The sequence below is a fragment of the Solanum lycopersicum genome, chromosome 8, assembly GCF_036512215.1.
Source record: "Solanum lycopersicum chromosome 8, SLM_r2.1".
NCBI classification, from domain to species: Eukaryota; Viridiplantae; Streptophyta; class Magnoliopsida; order Solanales; family Solanaceae; genus Solanum; species Solanum lycopersicum.
Genome location: NC_090807.1, coordinates 56,154,279 through 56,174,425, shown reverse-complemented (window position 1 = coordinate 56,174,425; position 20,147 = coordinate 56,154,279). Strand labels below are relative to the sequence as shown.

The 20,147-nt window shown below is 32.8% G+C and overlaps 2 protein-coding genes and 1 long non-coding RNA gene across 4 annotated transcripts; all 3 read right to left on the bottom strand.

Annotated features, from left to right (window-relative positions):
- Window positions 1-240: 240 nt before the first annotated feature.
- Window positions 241-2,828, bottom strand: LOC101248320 (histidine decarboxylase-like). Of its 2 annotated transcripts, none has more exons than XM_004245097.5 (6): window positions 2,593-2,828; window positions 2,250-2,427; window positions 1,519-1,753; window positions 1,202-1,395; window positions 991-1,127; window positions 241-903 (listed from the first exon to the last, which is right to left on the bottom strand). In XM_004245097.5, the coding sequence occupies exons 1-6, from the start codon at window positions 2,605-2,607 to the stop codon at window positions 331-333; spliced, it is 1,332 nt and encodes a 443-aa protein (XP_004245145.2). In that variant the 5' UTR covers window positions 2,608-2,828; the 3' UTR covers window positions 241-330. The 2 variants fall into 2 exon arrangements, with proteins under 2 accessions (XP_004245145.2, XP_069144223.1); XM_069288122.1 differs by having other exon boundaries at window positions 2,680-2,809.
- An 8,402-nt stretch (window positions 2,829-11,230) lies between these two features.
- LOC138337779 (uncharacterized) lies at window positions 11,231-13,203 on the bottom strand. Its single transcript, XR_011211192.1, has 3 exons — window positions 13,016-13,203; window positions 12,408-12,454; window positions 11,231-11,684 (listed from the first exon to the last, which is right to left on the bottom strand). It is a non-coding gene; the product is annotated as an uncharacterized lncRNA (long non-coding RNA).
- Window positions 13,204-16,143: 2,940 nt separating this feature from the next.
- Window positions 16,144-19,532, bottom strand: hdc (histidine decarboxylase). Its single transcript, NM_001247207.2, is given in 8 exon segments — window positions 16,144-16,757; window positions 16,842-16,978; window positions 17,053-17,219; window positions 17,222-17,245; window positions 18,562-18,575; window positions 18,577-18,800; window positions 19,101-19,281; window positions 19,423-19,532. Coding segments are annotated over 8 exon segments (1,338 nt in total). The 5' UTR covers window positions 19,438-19,532; the 3' UTR covers window positions 16,144-16,181.
- Window positions 19,533-20,147: the final 615 nt, after the last annotated feature.

Sequence of the window (20,147 nt, the reverse complement as noted above, 5' to 3'; positions counted from 1 at the left end):
TAAGGGGGGGGGGGGGTTAAATCTTAGCGGGTTGAGGTTTGCCCCGCCCTAACCCACCCCAACCTGAACTATTGCCATTCCTAATTGTAAAAAGTTTAATTAAAAAATTTGTAAACAACGTATACATGAAAATTTATTTGAAAACTCTAAATGACTCTACATTACAAATCTTATTGAGTAACTTTGGTGTAAAAGCACAACAAAGAAAGTATACATGTAAATTTATTAGAAAACTGTAGATGGATTTAGATCATAAATTTTATTGAGTCACTGTTGCATAAAAAACATACTTGATAATCATGACCATTTGAAGTCATGGTTCCAAGGAGTTTAGTTATGCATCTTGTTATGGGAGCACATACAATTTTGAGAGCCAAACTCATCTGCTAGACAAGGAGGCTTAGTTTTTCCATCCTGAAACCACCTCTTCCTCTCTTGCATTAGTTCATTGAAGAAACTATTTATTATTTCTCTTGTGATACCTGGCATAACCACAATATGTGCCAAGCCACTTAAGTAACACAGTTGCCAACGGAGAATGAATTTATGATCACAAGGTCGTTCAAAAACAACTATAATGCTAAATTCATTGAGCATAGCACCTATTCCTGCTTTAACAAGTTTATCTTTCAAATATCGAGCATTCTCAATGCATGTTATGGAATCTTGTTGCAATCCGGCATGTCCTTTCATGTTTAAATAGTACCACAAGAATATTGGTGTCAATCCATATCGACTACCAGAAATTGTTGTGTCTATTGAGGCAATATACTCAATTTTTGAGAGGGTGCTGACATAAGTTTTCCTTGTTATCTGAATGCCACAAGGCATTGGACATCCCAAGAATTTGTGCCCTGAAACTGAAATACTTCCAATTGGTTTCATGAAGGTAATTTTTTTTGCCTATTGTCAAATACCATAGAAAGAGACTATGTCATTGTAACTTCGATCGAAAAACGTTGAAGGAAAATTGAACAAAAATAAGCTTACATGTTTGATAAAGGGGAGAATTAAGCCACTCAAGGCTGCATCGCAATGGATGTAATATCTATCACTGGAATATCCACAATTTTCAAGTGTTTGTATGACGAAATCAAGGTCATCAATAGCTCCTTTGAAGGTTGTTCCTATACACAGATATATACTAATTTACCAAAGGTGATGTTATAAGATGTAGGATTATATATGTATGTATTTTTACCAATATTGATATTGATGATAGCTGGTTTGTTCTTGTTGACAAGCAACTTTGATTTCAAATCTTCATAATCAATCTCCCCATTAACTAAAGTGTTGATAGTTTGTAGCTCCATTCGATACATTCTTGCTGCTTTGAAAATCGAGTAATGTGAATCTTTTGATGCATATAATATCCCACTTGGAAGTAGCTCTCTTCTGCACAAATATATAATAATGCATAAAAGTGATAAAAGCACATTATATCATTTAGACATCTCCGACTATATAAATAAATTCGTAGCTCAAAAACTAGATTCGCCTCTGAAAGTGAAACCCTACCCAACCAAAAGGCCATGGAGATTGCCCTCAGTGCCACCACTAGTAATGTATCCCCAATATTCATCTTTCTCTATTTCCCAGAGTTGTGCAAACCAATCTAAAACAGCCACTTCAAAATCTTTTGAATGAAAATCTGTAGGGTGCTGAGTAAAGGGGTCTCCACAATTGTTCAAATGAAATTGCAAAAGTGGGGCTAAAGTGGCATGATGTTCGTAACACACGTTAATTGGATAACCTGTAAATTAAGAATAAAATCATAAGTGTTTGATCAAATCAAAACGTTTAAATAAGTTATAAAATTAGTTAGGGATAACCAATGTATGCCTTTCAACTCATAAATACTTTGATAAACAAAGGAATTGAGTTATGTAATCAATAGAATAGTTCAAATGAGTATCTTTTTGTTCTTTAAAAATTTAGCTTAATATAAAATGTATTTCAACAACATTAATTTAAAAATTGTTTAGGGTGATTTTCAGAGTGAAATATCATTAATATAATTGAAAGACTCTTGAGATATAAAACAAAGCTGAATAACTTTCTAAGTGAAAAATCTATACTTGAATGACTTTGAGTTACAACACAAAATTGAGTGATTTTCTAATATAAAAAGTGAATTTTAAACCTCAAAGTCATACCGTCTATAGAGATTTTACCTCTCTAATGTTTGTTTAATTATGTTGAGTTAAAAGTAAATATGTTTTTACGAAAAGACTTAAACGTATGCTTACCAATATGATACTTTTTCCTCTTGGACAGTATCTCCATAAATTGAGTCAAAATTATGTCCAATTTTTGTGAAGATATTTCATTTTTAATATTAGGTTCCACCACATTGACACACAAATTCTTCCTCAATATCAATGGTGTGTCATCACCTTTGGTTGAGACTGCCATCAAATCAAACTCCTATTTCAAAACCCATAAAAAAAGGGAAAAAACTTTAGATAAACATTCAAACATATGTTTTATGATTTAACAAAATGATCAATGAATTAATCATGAGTATATGGTTGATAAATAATGAATTGGTCTTTGAACTTCTAAAAAATCTTGAAAAAAAACATATTATACCTTTTGAATTCCCATTCTTAGAGGTAAAGATGTGTGTATAACTTATGGGAATCAAAATGGAGATGAAATTTTTGTGGTTATTACTACCTTTTGGCTCCCTCCAATTTATAACAATAAAATGTCGCTTTTGCCTTCTTAATTTCTGTTTGGTAAATCTTGAATTTCATCACCATCATGTTAGGACCCTTAAAAGAAAATATTTCCTAAATTTTTTTACCATTAGGAGAGAGAAGGGCAAGGGTGGATCTAGGGAATTGGAGGGTATTTATTAGTCTTCAATTAAAAAAAAGAAATAAGTATCAAAAATATATCTAAATTATGTTTTTTTTTTTTGAGTTTCACACGTAAACTATTGAGATTGTGATATTTTAATTTGAGAAATACACCTCAGTGTGTCTCTCTTTTAATTTGAAAAAATCATTGACACATGACATTTCACATAGATAAATATTTTACCTTGACAAAGTTAAACAATTAACTATCAATAGTTATAAATTTTTATTTTTATTTTTATTTTTCTTACCCCACTCCACCACCTCCTCTACGTACCCCCCACACACAATCCCACATCCTTTTTTTTTTATTAAAAAAAACTTTTATAAAATATTCTTAAAAAATTCATACTTCACTTCTCCCTCCCAAAAAAGGTCACCCACTCATTCCCCCACCCCAGCCAAAAAAAAAATTAATATTATTTTATTTTCTTATTCCATCCTATTTAACCCTCCAAACCTAATTTTTTTTTCTTTTTTTCATTTTGTGTTAGATATGTACATACATATATTTTTAGAAAAAAAGAAAATATTAGTATACCAAATATTACATAAATAAGTAAAAATTAAAAAATGTCTTGTCGCGACAAGTAAAAGATATATATATATATATATATATATATATATATATATATATAACACAAAATGGAAAAAAAATTGGAAGCAGAGGGTTAGCTAGGTGGGGTGGGCAGAATTGTTTTTTTAAAAAAAATAAAATAATCTCTAAATTAGTATTTCAGCGCGGCGGGGAGATGAATTAAAAAGAAGAAGTTAAACTCTTTTATAAAAGAAATTTAAACAAAACAAAAGAATTTTAAAATATGGTAGGGTGTGGGGTGGGGTGGGTCTAGTGAGAGAAAGTGATGAAGTGGGGTAAGAAAAATATTTTATATTTTATTTTATAAAAGAAGTATTATTTTTTTGGATAGTAATTTTTAATTTTTAATTTTAACTAATGTTAATAATTTATTTAATTTTTGTCAAAGTTGAATATTTTATCTAGGGGTGTGCGGAAATTGAACCGAAAAATGTTATTGAGTTATTTTTATTGGGTTATTGAGTTTTTAATGGGTTTATAAAAAAAATTGGGTTATTGATTCGGTATCAATTTTTACTATTGGGTTATTGGAAAATCGATAACTCAATACGACGATAATAATTTGTTATTTTATCCTGTCTAATTATTAAGTATAAATAATTTAATATATAATTAAACACTATAACTATGTCAAATTATTAGGACTCTAGCAACTTCACACTAGACCGCTTTACTAGATTTTACTATTTACTCAAAACCTAAAGATTAAATTAAGGGTTCACAATTGAAGCTATTTGATTTTAGTTTTAGTTTTAGTCTTGTTGGACTAGTTTATTTTAGTTTTAGTTTCGGAAAAGGGCCTAAAATACCCTCGAAATATTGAAAATGGTACAAAACTACCCTCCATCCACCTATTGGCTCCAAAATACCCTTTTCACCCTCCTATTGGCTCCAAAATACCCTTGTCATCCACCTTCGGGTTCAAAATTGACCACTTATTTAACGGTTTCAAATTTAAACTATTTAAATATTTTTTAAAATATTTGGCGCTCAACTATTGGATATAATTTAATTTATTATTATTATTTATAAACCAACCCACTACCACCCATTACAAATTAAGTCCCACCCAATTAACAAACCATTTCTAATATCAAAATTACACTTAACACTACTAAAGCACGACGAAATTATCGATTCCTGAAAATGACATTCAAAATTATTGAGTCCGAATTGAAGCCCCAATTAAATTTAGGTTGAGCCGCTTATTTAGGAGGAAGCATTCAATAGGATTTTGTTTCAAGCTTGAATTCGAAATTTATGATTGAAGGTAAAGAAGTAGCACCTCTCGAATTAATTCATGCACTTTTAAATATAATTTTATAAATATTTATTATTTGTTTTATATAATAAAACTTTAATATATTCTTTTTTAAAAAGTTATCTATTAAGTAACATCACATAATTGAGACAAATGAATAATAAAGATGAATATAGTCAGACTTTTAAGTTTATCGTTAATTTTTATTCAGACACTTGAATTATAATTTTGATTAAGGACTTGAATGTATGATAATGTACTTCTATAGACATTTTTGCCTTAAATTTTTAGAAATACTCATTTTAGTAGCTTTCTTGTTCTGCATTAGTAATGAAGCAGATTTATTAATTGGCTGTGGTTTAATTAGCGATGAGTGGGTAGTAGATTGGTTAATAAATTATATTAATAAGTTAAATTATAACAAATAGTTGAGCGTCGTGTATTAAAATTTTTTTTAACTAGATAAAATTTAAAATCGTTAAATAAGTGGTTCATTTTGAACTCAAAGGTGGATGAGAAGGATATTTTGGAGCCAAAAGGTGGATGAGAAGGGTATTTTGGAGCCAATAGGTGGATGGAGGGTAATTTTGTACCATTTCTGATACTTCAAGGGCATTTTAGACCATTTTCCGGTTTTAGTTTGTAAATTTAGGTTGTAGAATTTGCAAGTTTGTAAAGGTCTGTAACTTGATTAACATAAAAAAATGCATACTATGTTTGTTGATAACATGTAATTATAACAGTCGTACTATATTTTATCTTATTGATGTAATCTTTCATCATCTTTCTTGTTTCACTATATCAAAAACATTTAGAGAAGTGAGAAGACATATAATATTTTACGGACATTTTCTTATTGGGTAAATCGAAAACCGAACAGATAATGATAAAAGATCGATAAATCGAAAACCGACAAAGAATATCTTATTGGTTTGTTATCGGGTTAACATATTTAAAAATCGAAAAAATCAATAAATCGAATCGATAATATATAAAATCGAACCGAACCGACTGATGCACACCCCTAATTTTATCCATGTATAGTGTGTTGTGACAATTTTTTTAAAATAAAAGAGTGTATTACACACACCATGATAAAAGTAGTATAAAAAAGAGAGATGTGTTTTTAGAACTTTTTTTCAATAAAAAATTATACTAAACCTATAAGGTAATTTTTATTTTTCTTTAATCCCCTAAACATAAAATAAGAATTTGATTCACAAATTTAAAAGTTCAAAATTTATATTTAGATTTCAAATTTAAATTCGCATATATATCATTTTGTACAAGGAGTTCGAAATGAACACTTGTCAGTTGCCAAAATTGTTGCATCAGATTGAGTGTTTCTGTAGTGGGTTCGTTGAGCAATTTGTAAGATTTGAATAAAATAAATAAATAAAAGATTTAATACTTATTTTAAGTCAAAAATAATATACGTACTCATAGCTTCGAATTTAAAACTTATAAATTACGAGTTCAAAAAAAAAAAGAAGAGTTACTTAATAAATAACTACAAAGATGAGTTGGTACATGGGTTCGAACCTGCGCGTTTGGACCCTACAAGAGAGCATCCAATTGCTAAGCCATAGTAACTTATTATGCTAAGGGTGTCCAAAGTATTAACAACTCTTGATACTTTTTCTACATCTTCAACGCTAAACATGCGTAGTCTTTTTTTTGAAAAAAATCATTTATTCAACACTCTGATAATCTTGATACGATTAAATTATGTGTTTAATTTTATTATAGAAGTACAATCTCAACGGTAATGTTTCAGTATAGCAACTTAATTATTTCTTCTTGCAATGCACCCTACAAGATTGAAAGTTGAAATATAAATTTTTAATATTAATGGATCTTATGTGACACAAGTATGTATTAAATGAGTGTTATTACGAGCAACGAATATCAAAAAAATAATTAAAAAAATCTTTCTAACTTTTGAATTTTGTGCATAACTATATTTGAATAAAATTTAAGTATTTCTTTCCTCACCATAATTTTGCACAAATATACTTTAATTTGTTTATTTCTATTATATAGTCATTTATAGAAACGTAAAGTCACATAATTTACGATCAAGTAGATTGAATATTGTTGATTGAACCAATAATATTGCTATAAAATCATGTAATTTAGAATGAAACTACGATAATTAGATTGTTTATTTAATTAATAAAGCTTTTCATATCAACATTTATATTTTCATTTTTTTAAATCGATAATTTAAAATTGAAAATGTAGGAGAAAATGATGAAAATAGTCCTTAAATGTATGGACTTAGATTGATTTGATCCCTCGTGTATGTAGCTTATGAAAAGGTTTTTTTATCTATGTTAAAAACTTATCAATTTAGTCTTTTATCCTAAAATCTAACTACACAAATTTTTTTGTGTCACATTAAACAAAGATATACAACTCACGTGACATACAAAGATCTTAAACAAAACCTCTGTTTTCTTGGCTCAGTTCCAAAGAATGAATATGCCATTATTTCCCAGGTACAATCATTGTGCCGTCATCCTTTATCATTCTTTTTTCACTGAATATCTTTTCCTTGGCTTACCTCATGAGTTGGTAAAACATTTTTGAACTCTTCCTTGCATTCAAAAGTGTATTTCAAAGCCAAAATTGGATTTTTTTCCCCAACCAGTCTTTGCATTGTGCTTCGGAAAATCAAAACTTTCATTGTCTGAATCACCATCCAAACTCTTATTTTCTTCAGAGTTAACACAATAAGGATCTCCATTTTCATGTAACATTTTTTTTTAAATTTCATCGGTAATAAGCTCTCTGTCATCCTCAAAATTATCAACCATCAGCTCGTCATTGGAGAATTCATTTTCATAATCCTCAAAATCATCTCCCGAGGATAAGTTTTCCCTTTCAAACTCTTTTTCAACAGGTCCAACGACATCGATTTTCATTCCCTGGAATGCAACCAAACTCAATTGTATCGTCTATTCCAATATAAGAGTCCAAATGCTCAAAATATAACTTTACTACTCTATATTTGAGGATAAATTTTTTTATGTTATGCGCTTTTACAACCTCCGTAGAGACAAATCTCCATTTGTTTCCAAGCTTCTCACATTTATGTCAAAATATTATTGAATCATTCATGTAACCACATAAATCGATCATCTTTTCCGAGTCAGTAAGATTGAGATTCTTGAATTCAACATAATCAAAGTAATCAATGATACCACCAACATACTGTTTGGCTGGTTGATATTATATCAATCCTTTACGATATCATTGAACGCAGAATCTGCAGTTAAAAAAAATACATATTTTAGCCGATTAAGACCACATTCTAGGTGTTAAAAAACATATATACTTTTTACACCATAACATCTAAATTTTCTTGAATACACAAACCAAAAAAAGCCAACAATAAAAATAAAATAAAAAAGTCAATTTTTCATATCACCAAAAAGAAAAAAATGAACATTGGAAAAATAGTACTAACAACCCAACACATTTTGAATACCAAAAGCCGTTGGCCCTTGTATTGTCTCGACTAGAAGCAAAGTAAATTCTTACCAGAACTCGCACTTAGAAAATTTAGCATACAACTTCTGGTGCTAAAGCACCCTAAGTACCTTCCTTAAATGATCTGCATGCTCCTCTTCTGAACGTGAATAGACCAGAATATCGTCTATAAATACAATAACAAACATATCAAGGAATGGTTTAAATACTCGATTCATTAAATCCATGAACACCGCTGGAGCATTAGTCAGCCCAAAAGACAGCACTCTAAACTCATAATGCCCATATCGGATCCGGAATGCCGTCTTAGGAATATCTGCCTCCCTTACCCGCACCTGATGATAACCTGACCGCAAGTCTATCTTTGAAAAACACTTTGCACCCTGCAACTGGTCAAATAGATCGTCAATCCTTGGGAGGGGATACCTGTTCTTTATTGTTACTTTGTTCAACTGCCTATAATCAATGCACATCCGCAGAGACCCATCCTTCTTCCTCACAAACAGTACCGGTGCTCCCCAAGGTGACGTACTAGGCTTGATGAAGCCCTTTTCTAGCAAATTACTCAATTGCTCTTTCAATTCTTTCAACTCAGCAGGTGCCATTCTATAAGGAGGTATAGATATAGGCTGGGCATCTGGCAGTACATCTATAGTAAACTCTATCTCTCGTTCTGGAGGAAGGCCTGGAAGTTCCTCGGGGAATACATCGGGAAATTCATTAACTACCGGGACTGATTGAAGAGTCGGTGCCTCTGCCTTTATGTCATGCACCCGAATCAAATGGTAAATATAGCCTTTTCTAACCATCTTCCCGGCCTTGAGGTATGAAATGAACTTACCTTTCGACGATACTGTACTTCCCTTCCACTCTATAATCGGTTCCCCTCGAAATTGAAATCGAACTATCTTTCCTCTGCAATCAACATTAGCATAACAAGCAGCCAACCAATCCATGCCCATGATAATATCAAACTCAATCATATTTAACTCTATTAGATCTGCTACGGTACGACGACTATATATAACTACTGAACAATTCCTATATACTCGCGTAGCTATGACAAAATCTCCTATAGGTGTAGCTACCTCAAATGGTTCTATCAACTCAGACTCTATTCCGATCCTACTAGCAACAAAGGGAGATATATATGATAAGGTGGAACCTGGGTCTATCAATGTATACACACTTCGGGAGAATAGTGATAATATATCTGTGATCACATTAGGTGACGCCTCCTAATCCTGCCTATTAGTCAAAGCATATATACGGTTCGAGGCACCGCTAGAACTGGAAGCTCCACCACGTCCTCTACCACGGCCTGCTGGCGCCTGAATACCCTGCCCCGTAGGGCGCATAGCCACAGAAGAAGATGAACCAGCAACGGACCCTGTAGGTTGTGCCATACCACCTGCACTACCTCTAAGGTGATACTCCCTCATAGTATGGCCCTGACGGCCGCAAGAAAAACACGCACCAGTATCCCAACGACATTCCCCAGGATGGGACTTACCACAACGAGAACACCGAGGCAAAGGTGGCCTCGACTGGCTCAAACCCCGACCCATCTGTGAGCCTGACGCCCTAGAGCTCTGACCAGCTTCCGAATATCCCATACGATCGAACCCCCTACCCATGAAACGCGGGGGTGCACTCTGTGCTGGCTGGGAAGAAAATCTAACATGCTGCTGAGACTGTCCGCTTCGAAACTCGTCAGGATAACCTGCTGATCTAGCCCTCTTATGCTGGCCTCTATTATAATCTCTATCTGGCTGACGTCCCCGATGCCGATCCTCTACCCCCTGTGCATATGCCTGCACCCGAGCAATGTGCATACCTGGCTGAAGAGTCACTACCATACAACCATCAATCAGATAACGATCCAATCCAGGTTTTCAAGACCTGGTCAAGGAATTTTCCAATTCCTTGAATGGATTTCTCTGATCACATAATGATGTACCCTGTCTGCCATATCAGCCACAATAGTAGGCGCATGCCTAGACAATGAATCAAACTCGAGGCTATACTCTCGAACGCTCCTGCCATTTTGCTTCAAACGCAAGAATCTATCGACTCTAGCTCGCTTCATCTCTGGAGGCAGGAAGTGGCCCTGGAAAGCCTCCACAAATTCATCCCATACCGCTGGAGGAGCACCCTCACCCCTAGATAACTCCCAAGACTCATACCAATTAATAGCTACATCCCGCAAACGATACGTAGCCAACTCAACAGACTCGGTCTCCGAAGCCTTGATTATCCTAAATGTACGCTGCATCTGACGAATAAACTCTTGCGGATCATCCTGGGGCCTTGACCCAAAGAACTCTGGAGGATTACAACTTAAGAAGTCACGAGCCCTTAAACTATCAGATCTGTCCGCATGATCAACTCCTAGTCCATGCCTGCGAGCCTGATCTGCCACTAATCTAGTCAGCAATTGAACCGCATCTCTCATGGCCCAATCCTCCGCCCCTGACTGAGGAGCTAGAGGTTCAGATGTTGGGGCCTCGGGGGCTGGTGGTGTCCCCCGAACTGGAGCTGCTGCTGCTCTAAGCTCTTCTGGCGGTGGGGGTGTAGCAGAGCTCTCCGACTGGAGCATCATACCAGGCATAGACTGGGCACGGGCCCTAGTAACTCTCCGGGTCTGACTAGTACCTTCTGCTATCGATTTTCCCTTCTGGGTCGTTGTCTCTTTCTTTGGAGGCATAACTGAAAACACACGGATTCGTTAAAGAGGGATTATCCTGTTAATATAGCTCTATCGCACGATCTAGAATAAGAAGAAAGAATGACATCCTAAATGTCCTGTAGCTTTCTGTTTATAGATGTGGTGCACAACACACCGATAAACAAGACTCTACTAGACACGGTCTGTAGACACTTTTGAGGAAGAACCGCTCTGATACCACTCTTTGTCACGACCCAACCTGATGGGCTGTGACTAGTGCCCGTTTTGGACACCCACATACAAACCTGCTAAGTATAACCAACTGAAACTAAGACAATATGGAATTTAATTAAATCAAGCCAACCCCAACGTCATATATATATAAAGAGGACCTGCCTCGTAAGGAGTCATAACCATTCAACCGTAACAACATACGCGAGCCGACAAGGCCGCCACTATTCAAAGCATAATAACATACGTAAGCCGACAAGGCTGCCACTACGCAATACACAATGATGTACGCAGCCGACAAGGCTACCCCTGTACAAGCGGACATCCCAAACAAACCATGTCCAGACCATTACCCAAAACATATATATACAACCCACATAATGTCCACAGACCTCTAAGAGTACAGTAATGAAACTCGACGGGACAGGGCCCCGCCATACCCATAGACGAGCAAAAGACTACATAAAAGTTATGTACCAAAACGACTGGGCTCCGGAACAGTGGAGCTCTCCCAATCAGCAGAATAGATATCCTAGGCGGGAGGATCACTGAACTGTGCGTCTACACCTGCGGGCATGAAACGCAGCCCCCCGAGGAAAGGGGGGTCAGTACGGATAATATACTGAGTATGTAAAGCATAAGGTAAAGATGACAGGATACCAATATGGCAAGTCGAAACAAAATATCGCTACACATATACCCTTTTAAGTGAAAATCATGCATATATTTAACATATAAGGTGCCAGCTTCCCTAGTAAGGGGCTCCGCAAAATAATCATCACGCCATCTCCGTCATCATCATCATCATAACCATCCTCATCACCAATCCTATATATAATATACATACCCGGCCCTCTAGTGAGGAACTCGGTGACATATGCAAGAAACTCCGCACTAACATTACCCGGCCCGGGACTCGGTGAAATGATAAATGACTCTATGCACGAGCAGAATATTATGAGCAACCATATGCAATTAAAATCATTTCTTATAACTCAATAGAACAATCAACGTGAACCATCAAGGAGTATTACCAAAGATTAATGTTTTATCAAGATTATGAACCTTTAATACGATATGGAAACGTAAAATCTCAATGACTATAAGAAGCACTATCATAGATATTAGTGATCATCATAGCCTTAGACATAGCCGATATATAGAGGAATAATTGTGGAAGCAAGAATATACGTCACCTAGACGCTCTAGAGGTAAGTATCAAACATGTCCGTTATTCGCTTATTTCTAAAAGTCATGTCAAACAAAGAAAGAAGGGACATCGTTACATACCATATAATCGAGCCGCACGTCCAATATTTACTGCTCAAGCTATTAATCTATAACAAGCAACAATCGTGCCGCAATTAGATAAACATCGCGCTTTACTTTCTTGTAAGCTAGCTAATAATCTAACGAAAATTCGGCAGCACTTCCCCTATTTTCCTTACTTCGTCCCAATCCGACAACAACCCAAATTATCTACAGCAATACCAATAACACATATAACCCAACAAATCATATTAAACAGCTCCCTCCCCAAAATAGTTCCGTCTCGGCAACCATAGCAGCGAAGCAACGACACACCGAGCGATAACTCGTTTTATAATTCGCAACACATCTACCTTATTGTATTCATCCTTTGGATTATATACTCATAATCACATTTAACATATACATAATGCCAAAACAGAATTTTCCCGCAGTTTGCTTTAATCAAAACAGCCCAAGCACCAACACGACACCACTAATAATCCGATTATGGTTTCCGTTCATACTTAGCACATTCAATAACTAAAATAAACTTCCTAAGCTACTGGTCACGCCCCCTTCTTAAAATTAATGGATAATTAACAAGGGTATTCTAAAGAATTAACACACCAAACAAGGAAATTACTAACCAAATTATTTGCAACTGCTGGCCAAGAGTTGCAGGGTTGGTTTCTCCATTTCCATGGCTGCCTAAGACAATTGGTGAAGAAGAAGATGATATGCAGCAATGCATTTCACCACTTTATTTAGCATGGAGTGGATTTCTCCACCTCATTTAATAGTATGAAGTGGAGGCAGCCCCCTTCTACACCTGTCCACTAAGGCCGACCCACAATCTAATCCCTTTTTAATTTTTGCCTTGAGTGGTGGGGCCCACTGGATTAAATTAATCCTAATCAGCCACCAATTATGAGTGGTGGGGCCCATTGGATTAAATCAATCCAAATTAGCCACTAATTAATCCCTCACTTAAAGTTAATGGCACTTACATTAGCCAACTCATACTTAATATCACATTTGGAAATAACATCCTTGTCTAATATTTCTTTACGTCTTCTAGATCACGATGCGCACTACGTATAAAAAAATACGAGGCATAACATTTGCATTGTGCTTCGGAAAATCAAAACTTTCATTGTCATAATCACCATCCAAACTCTTATTTTCTTCAGAGTTAACACAATAAGGATCTCCATTTTCATGTAACATCTTTTTTTAAATTTCATCGGTAATAAGCTCTCTGTCATCCTCAAAACTATGTTTATAGTGTCCTTTTTTTTTTATCAACCATCAGCTCGTCACTGGAGAATTCATTTTCATAATCCTCAAAATCATCTCCCGAGGATAAGTTTTCCCTTTCAAACTCTTTGTCAACAGGTCCAACGACATCGATTTTCATTCCCTGGAATGCAACCAAACTCAATTGTATCGTCTATTCCAATATAAGAGTCCAAATGCTCAAAATATAACTCTACTACTCTATCTTTAAGGATGAATTTTTTTATGTCAAAATATTATTGAATCATTCATGTAACCACATAATATTCAATTCTTTTTCGAGTCAGTAAGATTGAGATTCTTCAATTCAATATAATCAAAATAATTAATGATACTACTAACATACTGTTTGGCTGGTTGATATTATATCAATCCTTTATGATATCATTGAACGCAGAATCGACAGTTAAAAAATTACATATTTTAGCCGATTAAGACCACATTCTAGGTGTTAAAAAACATGTATACTTTTTACACCATAACATCTAAATATTCTTGAATACACAAACCAAAAAAAGCCAACAATAAAAATAAAACAGAGGTTTCATTTTTTGGAATTGAGACAAGAAAACAGAGGTTTTGTTTAAATCTTTGTATGTCATGTGAGTTGCACATTTCTGTATAATTTGCCAGAATTTTTTTTGTGTAGTTAGAGTTTTCGGGTGAAAGACAAAATTGATAACTTTTTAACATAGATAAAGGACGTTTTTCCATAAGCTACATATATGAGGGACCAAATCAATCTAAGTTCATACATTAAGGACTATTTTGATCAATTTCTCGAAAATATAGAATGAGACTTTTATAGCATTTTTTAAAAATAGGTAATATCATAATCGTAAATTTAATTTCTATTTCTATTTTGTTATATTATTTATTAGAATATCCATCAAATAATGTCATTAATTACTAAAAATATATTTAATACTTCTTCACGCGAAGCACGATAAATACACTAATAAGGATTAATAAGTCAAAGGAAAAAAAATATTGACCAAAGAGAGGTATATATATATATATATATATATAGATTGGGTGAAAAAAATAGATGTATAGATTTATATTATTTTATTACCTATTAAATAACCATTAAATTACTAATTAATGGCAATGACTTTTGAGTTCTCTGAATTGAAAAAGGAGATCAATTTTTAAGTAAATGTAATAAGATATATTTCTAATGTTTTATCATATAAATAAATATAATTAAGTAAATTATCAAAAAATTTACAAAAAAGAAGAAAAATGTTATTCTTGACTTTACAGTCATGCACATCTCCTCTCCGGTGCCTAACTATGCATAATTTTATTCAAAATAAATAAATAACTTCAATGACTTAATTATGTAGGATGAAAAACTGCAAATTATGTAACAATTTGCAATTTTATTTTTAGAATTCAAATCTTCATTGATAAATATAGAAGCATGAACTGCGTGATGTTCTAGTTGTGCTTATGTGTTAAGGCTCATTCCTATATGTGGGAAGCGTATTGAAAGTGAATTAGGGTCATAGAAACTTTTAGTACGAAGTCGAGTTCAAAACTTTCCTACCATTTAAGTTTTCGCATTAGTTCATACAAGGTCAAATTCAAATCACCATATTTCTCTACATATAATGAATTAGATGTCTCGTAACCTATCAAATTAAAAATCTATGAGTTTTCTTTTCAACGTCACCAAGTTTTCATCAATCAGAGTTCGAAGTAAAATGATATGACTGGGTTTTACCAAAGACTATCCCAACAAAGTTTTTTAGAGACTTATTTTTACGAGTTCAATTTATAATGGGTCGAAAATTGAAGTACGACTAGTAGTTTTAACTCGTAAAACCAACTTCATAAACTCATTTTTTGTTCAGATTTTAACAGACCCAATTACGGATCATAAATTCATCTACAGGCCGTAATTTAAGCCCGTAAAAATAAAGTCCTAAAACTTATTTTTGGGAAAATGAGGAATTGACAACATATATACAACTATTATATAAAATTGGCAACATATAACCCAATAATAATTAACAATTAATAGTCAATTTTTTTTTTTTTTTTGCATGTATTAGCCTAATAAAAGAAATAAAACTAAGTTTTATATTTTTTTCTTTTAATCATGTGCAACCAAGCCACATTAATTAAGGAGATGTGAGATTATTTTTTTTTCTTGTTTTTAACTCCTATAATTAAGGATGTTAGCTTTTCAATTTCTTTAAATTCTCAAACTCAACTTTATTAAACCATCTATTTTTAAAAAAACATAAAGATATATTTAATTGTAATTTTATGAATTATTTTTTTTACCAATCAATAATAATTAGTTTATTAGAAACTGTAATAATACATATTATTAAATAATACAATGAATAATAATAAAACTTATTATTCCTTCTACAGAATTTTACAAAATCAAATGAAATTCAAGTCAAATCAACTTATTATTCCACTTTTATAGAGTCACTCCTACATAAAAACATAGCAAACAAAATATATATGGAAAATTTATTTGAAAACTCTTGATATAATTTAGTTATGCATCTTTTTATTGGAGCACATACAATTTTTAGAGCCAAAATCATCAGCTAGGCAAGGAGGCAGAGCTTTTACATCTTGGTACCACTTATAGTTCCTCTCTTGCATTAGATCTTTGAAGAAACTATCTATAGTTTCTCTTGTAATACCTGGCATAATTACAACATGTGCCATGCCTCTTAAGCAACACAAGTTCCAACGACGAATGAATTTATGGTCACAAGGTCGTTCAAAAACAACAGTAATACTAAAATCATTCAGCATAACACTAATTCCTGCTTCAAGAAGTCGATCTTTCAAATACCGAGCATTTTCAATGCATGTTATGGAATCTTGTTGCAATCTAGCATGTCCTTTCTTGCTTAAACAGTACCATAAGAATATTGGTGTAAATCCATTTCGACTACCAGAAATTGTAGCATCTGCGGAATTAATATACTCAATTTTTGAGAGGGTGCTAACGTAACTTCTCCTTGTTATCTGAACGCCACAAGACATTGGACATCCCAAGAATTTGTGCCCTGAAATTGAAATACTTCCAATTGGTTTCTTGAAGGTAATTTTTTTTGCCTATTGTCAAATACCATAGAAAGAAACTATGTCATTGTAACTTCGATCGAGCGTTGAAGGAAAATTGAATAAAAATAAGCTTACATGTTTGATAAATGGGAGAATTAGCCCACATAATGCTGCATCGCAATGGATATAATAATTGTCATTTGAATAACCACAATTTTCAAGTGTTTGTATGACGAAATCGAGGTCATCAATAGCTCCTTTGAAGGTTGTTCCTATAAACACATATATACTAATTTACCAAAAGTGATGTTATAAGATGTAAGAATATATATGTATGTATTTTTACCAATATTGATATTGATGATAGCTGGTTTGTTCTTGTTGACAAGTAACTTTGATTGTAAATCTTCATAATCAATTTCCCCATTAACTAAAGTGTTGATAGTTTGTAGCTCCATTCGATACATTCTTGCTGCTTTGAAAATCGAGTAATGTGAATCTTTTGATGCATATAATATCCATTAGGAAGTAGCTCTCTTCTGCACAAATATATAATATTGTTCAAATGCTTTATGAAAGTGATGAAGCACTTGCATCATTTAACCATAAGAAAAAAACTCAAATATGTTATCAAATTTGTTTAAAAAAGACTCATTTATGTCATTCATTATGAAAAATATTTGAGGGTAAGACGGTAGATTCAAGTTCTATCGCACCAAGAGGGTAAGACATCAATTCGAGTTTTGATGCACCATAATGATAAGGTATTGGGTTCAAGTCCCATAGAATTATGGCCTAATGTGCCTTGTATGGATAAGACATTGAGTTTGAGTCTCCATGCACCAAATTGATGATAAGATGATGACTGAGGCAAAATAATATATTTTTGATGAAAAGTATTGAAATTCATCATATTAAATTTGCTCCATTCCTTGAAAAGAATATGGAAGCAACATGTGATAACTTTGAAATCCATCTGTTGACTTGCTCCATTCAATTATATGAATGTAGTAGCAACAAATAATTCGTCTGAAAGATGACAAATAATTAATGATATGAATAAGGGCGTGAAGGGACGAAATTATAATAGTCATCATTGTGATAATTATAAAAGGAAGAACACTATGGGTTCTCCAAATAGTCCTTCAAAATGTGAAGAGAATTTTTATTATAAAATGGTATGAAAGGTCATTGGACTTCTGAATGTTGTCGACCCAATTTGACAACTTTATAAATCCTCTATCATGAGACAAGAAGATAAAGTGATGGTACACTTGATCTTTCAAAGTGATGTTGAGGTGTGTCATGGAAATATAATGAATTTTAGAACCATGACAATGTACTTATAATACAAATTTATGAATTCCTTGAAGAGAATGTGACTTGTGATGAGTATTATGAATGCTCGACCATTCTATAAGAGAATGGGTCAAGATATGATAAAATCATTATGGATTGAATATATGTCACAACTCACCTCTATAGGAGGTTTGAGAAAAAATAATATATGTCAAAACTCACCTCTACGGGAGGTTTGAGAGAAAATAAATTTTATTTGGCAAAAATGGCTAATCGTACTGTATGTTTATACGTCACTATGGTATGTTTATTGTGAACTACCGAAAGGGAAAAAGAAAGAAATAGCTCTTGCATAGAAGGATTGTGGTCATTATTGTGTGGCAATACAAATTTGTCATTGATTGTGTACCTATGGTACAACAAAAGTAAAGTAAGACGTCTTGCTCGTAATGATTTTGACCATGACAATGGCTGATTACGCCATTTAATTTTTTGATTTTTCATATGATTCAAAAACTACCACCTCTCCCCCCACCCCCTTTCTTGAAAATGATACCTGCCCAACCAAAAGGCCATGGAGATTGCCCTCAGTGCCACCACTAGTAATGTATCCCCAATATTCATCTTTCTCTATTTCCCAGAGTTGTGCAAACCAATCTAAAACAGCCACTTCAAAATCTTTTGAATGGAAATCTGTAGGGTGCTGAGTAAAGGGATCTCCACAATTGTTCAAATGAAATTGCAAAAGTGGGGCTAAAGTGGCATGATGTTCGTAACACATGTTAATTGGATAACCTGTAAATTAAATAACCAAAGATATAATTATGAATAAAATCGTAAAATATTATTTGGCCAAATCAAAAATACTTAAAAGATATGTAAAATAAAGTTAGGGATGATTTATTAATGAATAACTTTTGATTAATTTTTCTTATAAATACTTTTATGTTTATTACACACGTAAAAATAAATGAAAATGTATTTATTTAAATAAAATTGAGATTAAATTACCTCGATCACTAATGCTTGTATAATTTCGTTGAGTAAAAAGTAACTATGTTTGTATGGAAAGACTATACATATGTATATCCTTACCTATATGATACTTTTTTCGCTCGGACAATGTCTCTAAATATTGAGTCAAAATCATGTCGAGTTCTTGAAAAGACGTTTCATTTTTAATATCAGATTCCATCACACTGAGACATAAATTCTTCCTTGGCGATGATGGTGCATCAATTTCACCTTCTGTTGGAACTATCGTTAAATCAAACTCCTATGTTATAAAAATAAATAAATAAAATTAAATCTAAGATATGTTTCATTGTTTAAAATGATCAATAAATTAATCATGAGTATATGAATGAAACTTAAGATAGACATATATAATTAAAAAAAATATTAGAAACTATGATACCTTTTGAATTTCCATTCTTAGAGATATAAAGTTTTGTGAATCTCACTATCTTTGGCTCCTCCAATTTATAACAAATGAATTAAGTTGCTTTGCGTTTTAACCTTCTTTTTTTTTTTTGGTTGAATATTGAAGTGAATTAACACCTGTCAAAGTTGGTGCATCCAATTAAGTTAAATAGTTTTATAATAATTGGTAGTGTTTGAAATAAAAAAATATTAATTTTTATTTTCAAGCTAAAATTAATATAGGTACTCATGCGATGCACGTGGACTCTTTTATATTTGTTTTATATTACACATGTTTTCTTACACATTAGCAATTTTTTTCGTGTTTTACAGTGTTTGAAAAAAAAAACATTAGTTACTAAATTTATTTTTATTTTCTATAAATTTTGCTATGATAAAGGATGTAAAATTTTGGTGTATGCACATATAGCTTTAATTCTATAAATTGAATAAATTACTTTTATAACTATTTGTTTTGTTAGCTCCTACACTCTTTCAGGTCTGTATTAACAAATTTGGAGACTTAAAGTCAAACTTTATAGAGAGCTCTTATTTTTGTAAAAATTTAAAGTTATGCTTAATATGTGACTTAATTTATTTTAAATGTGTGAAACACCTTAACAATTTAATCAATTTGAAAGGAAGGAAGTACATATAAATCAAATTATTATTCTATAGTGTAATTTCATAAATGAAGTCTGCAAAGAATGTTATATACGT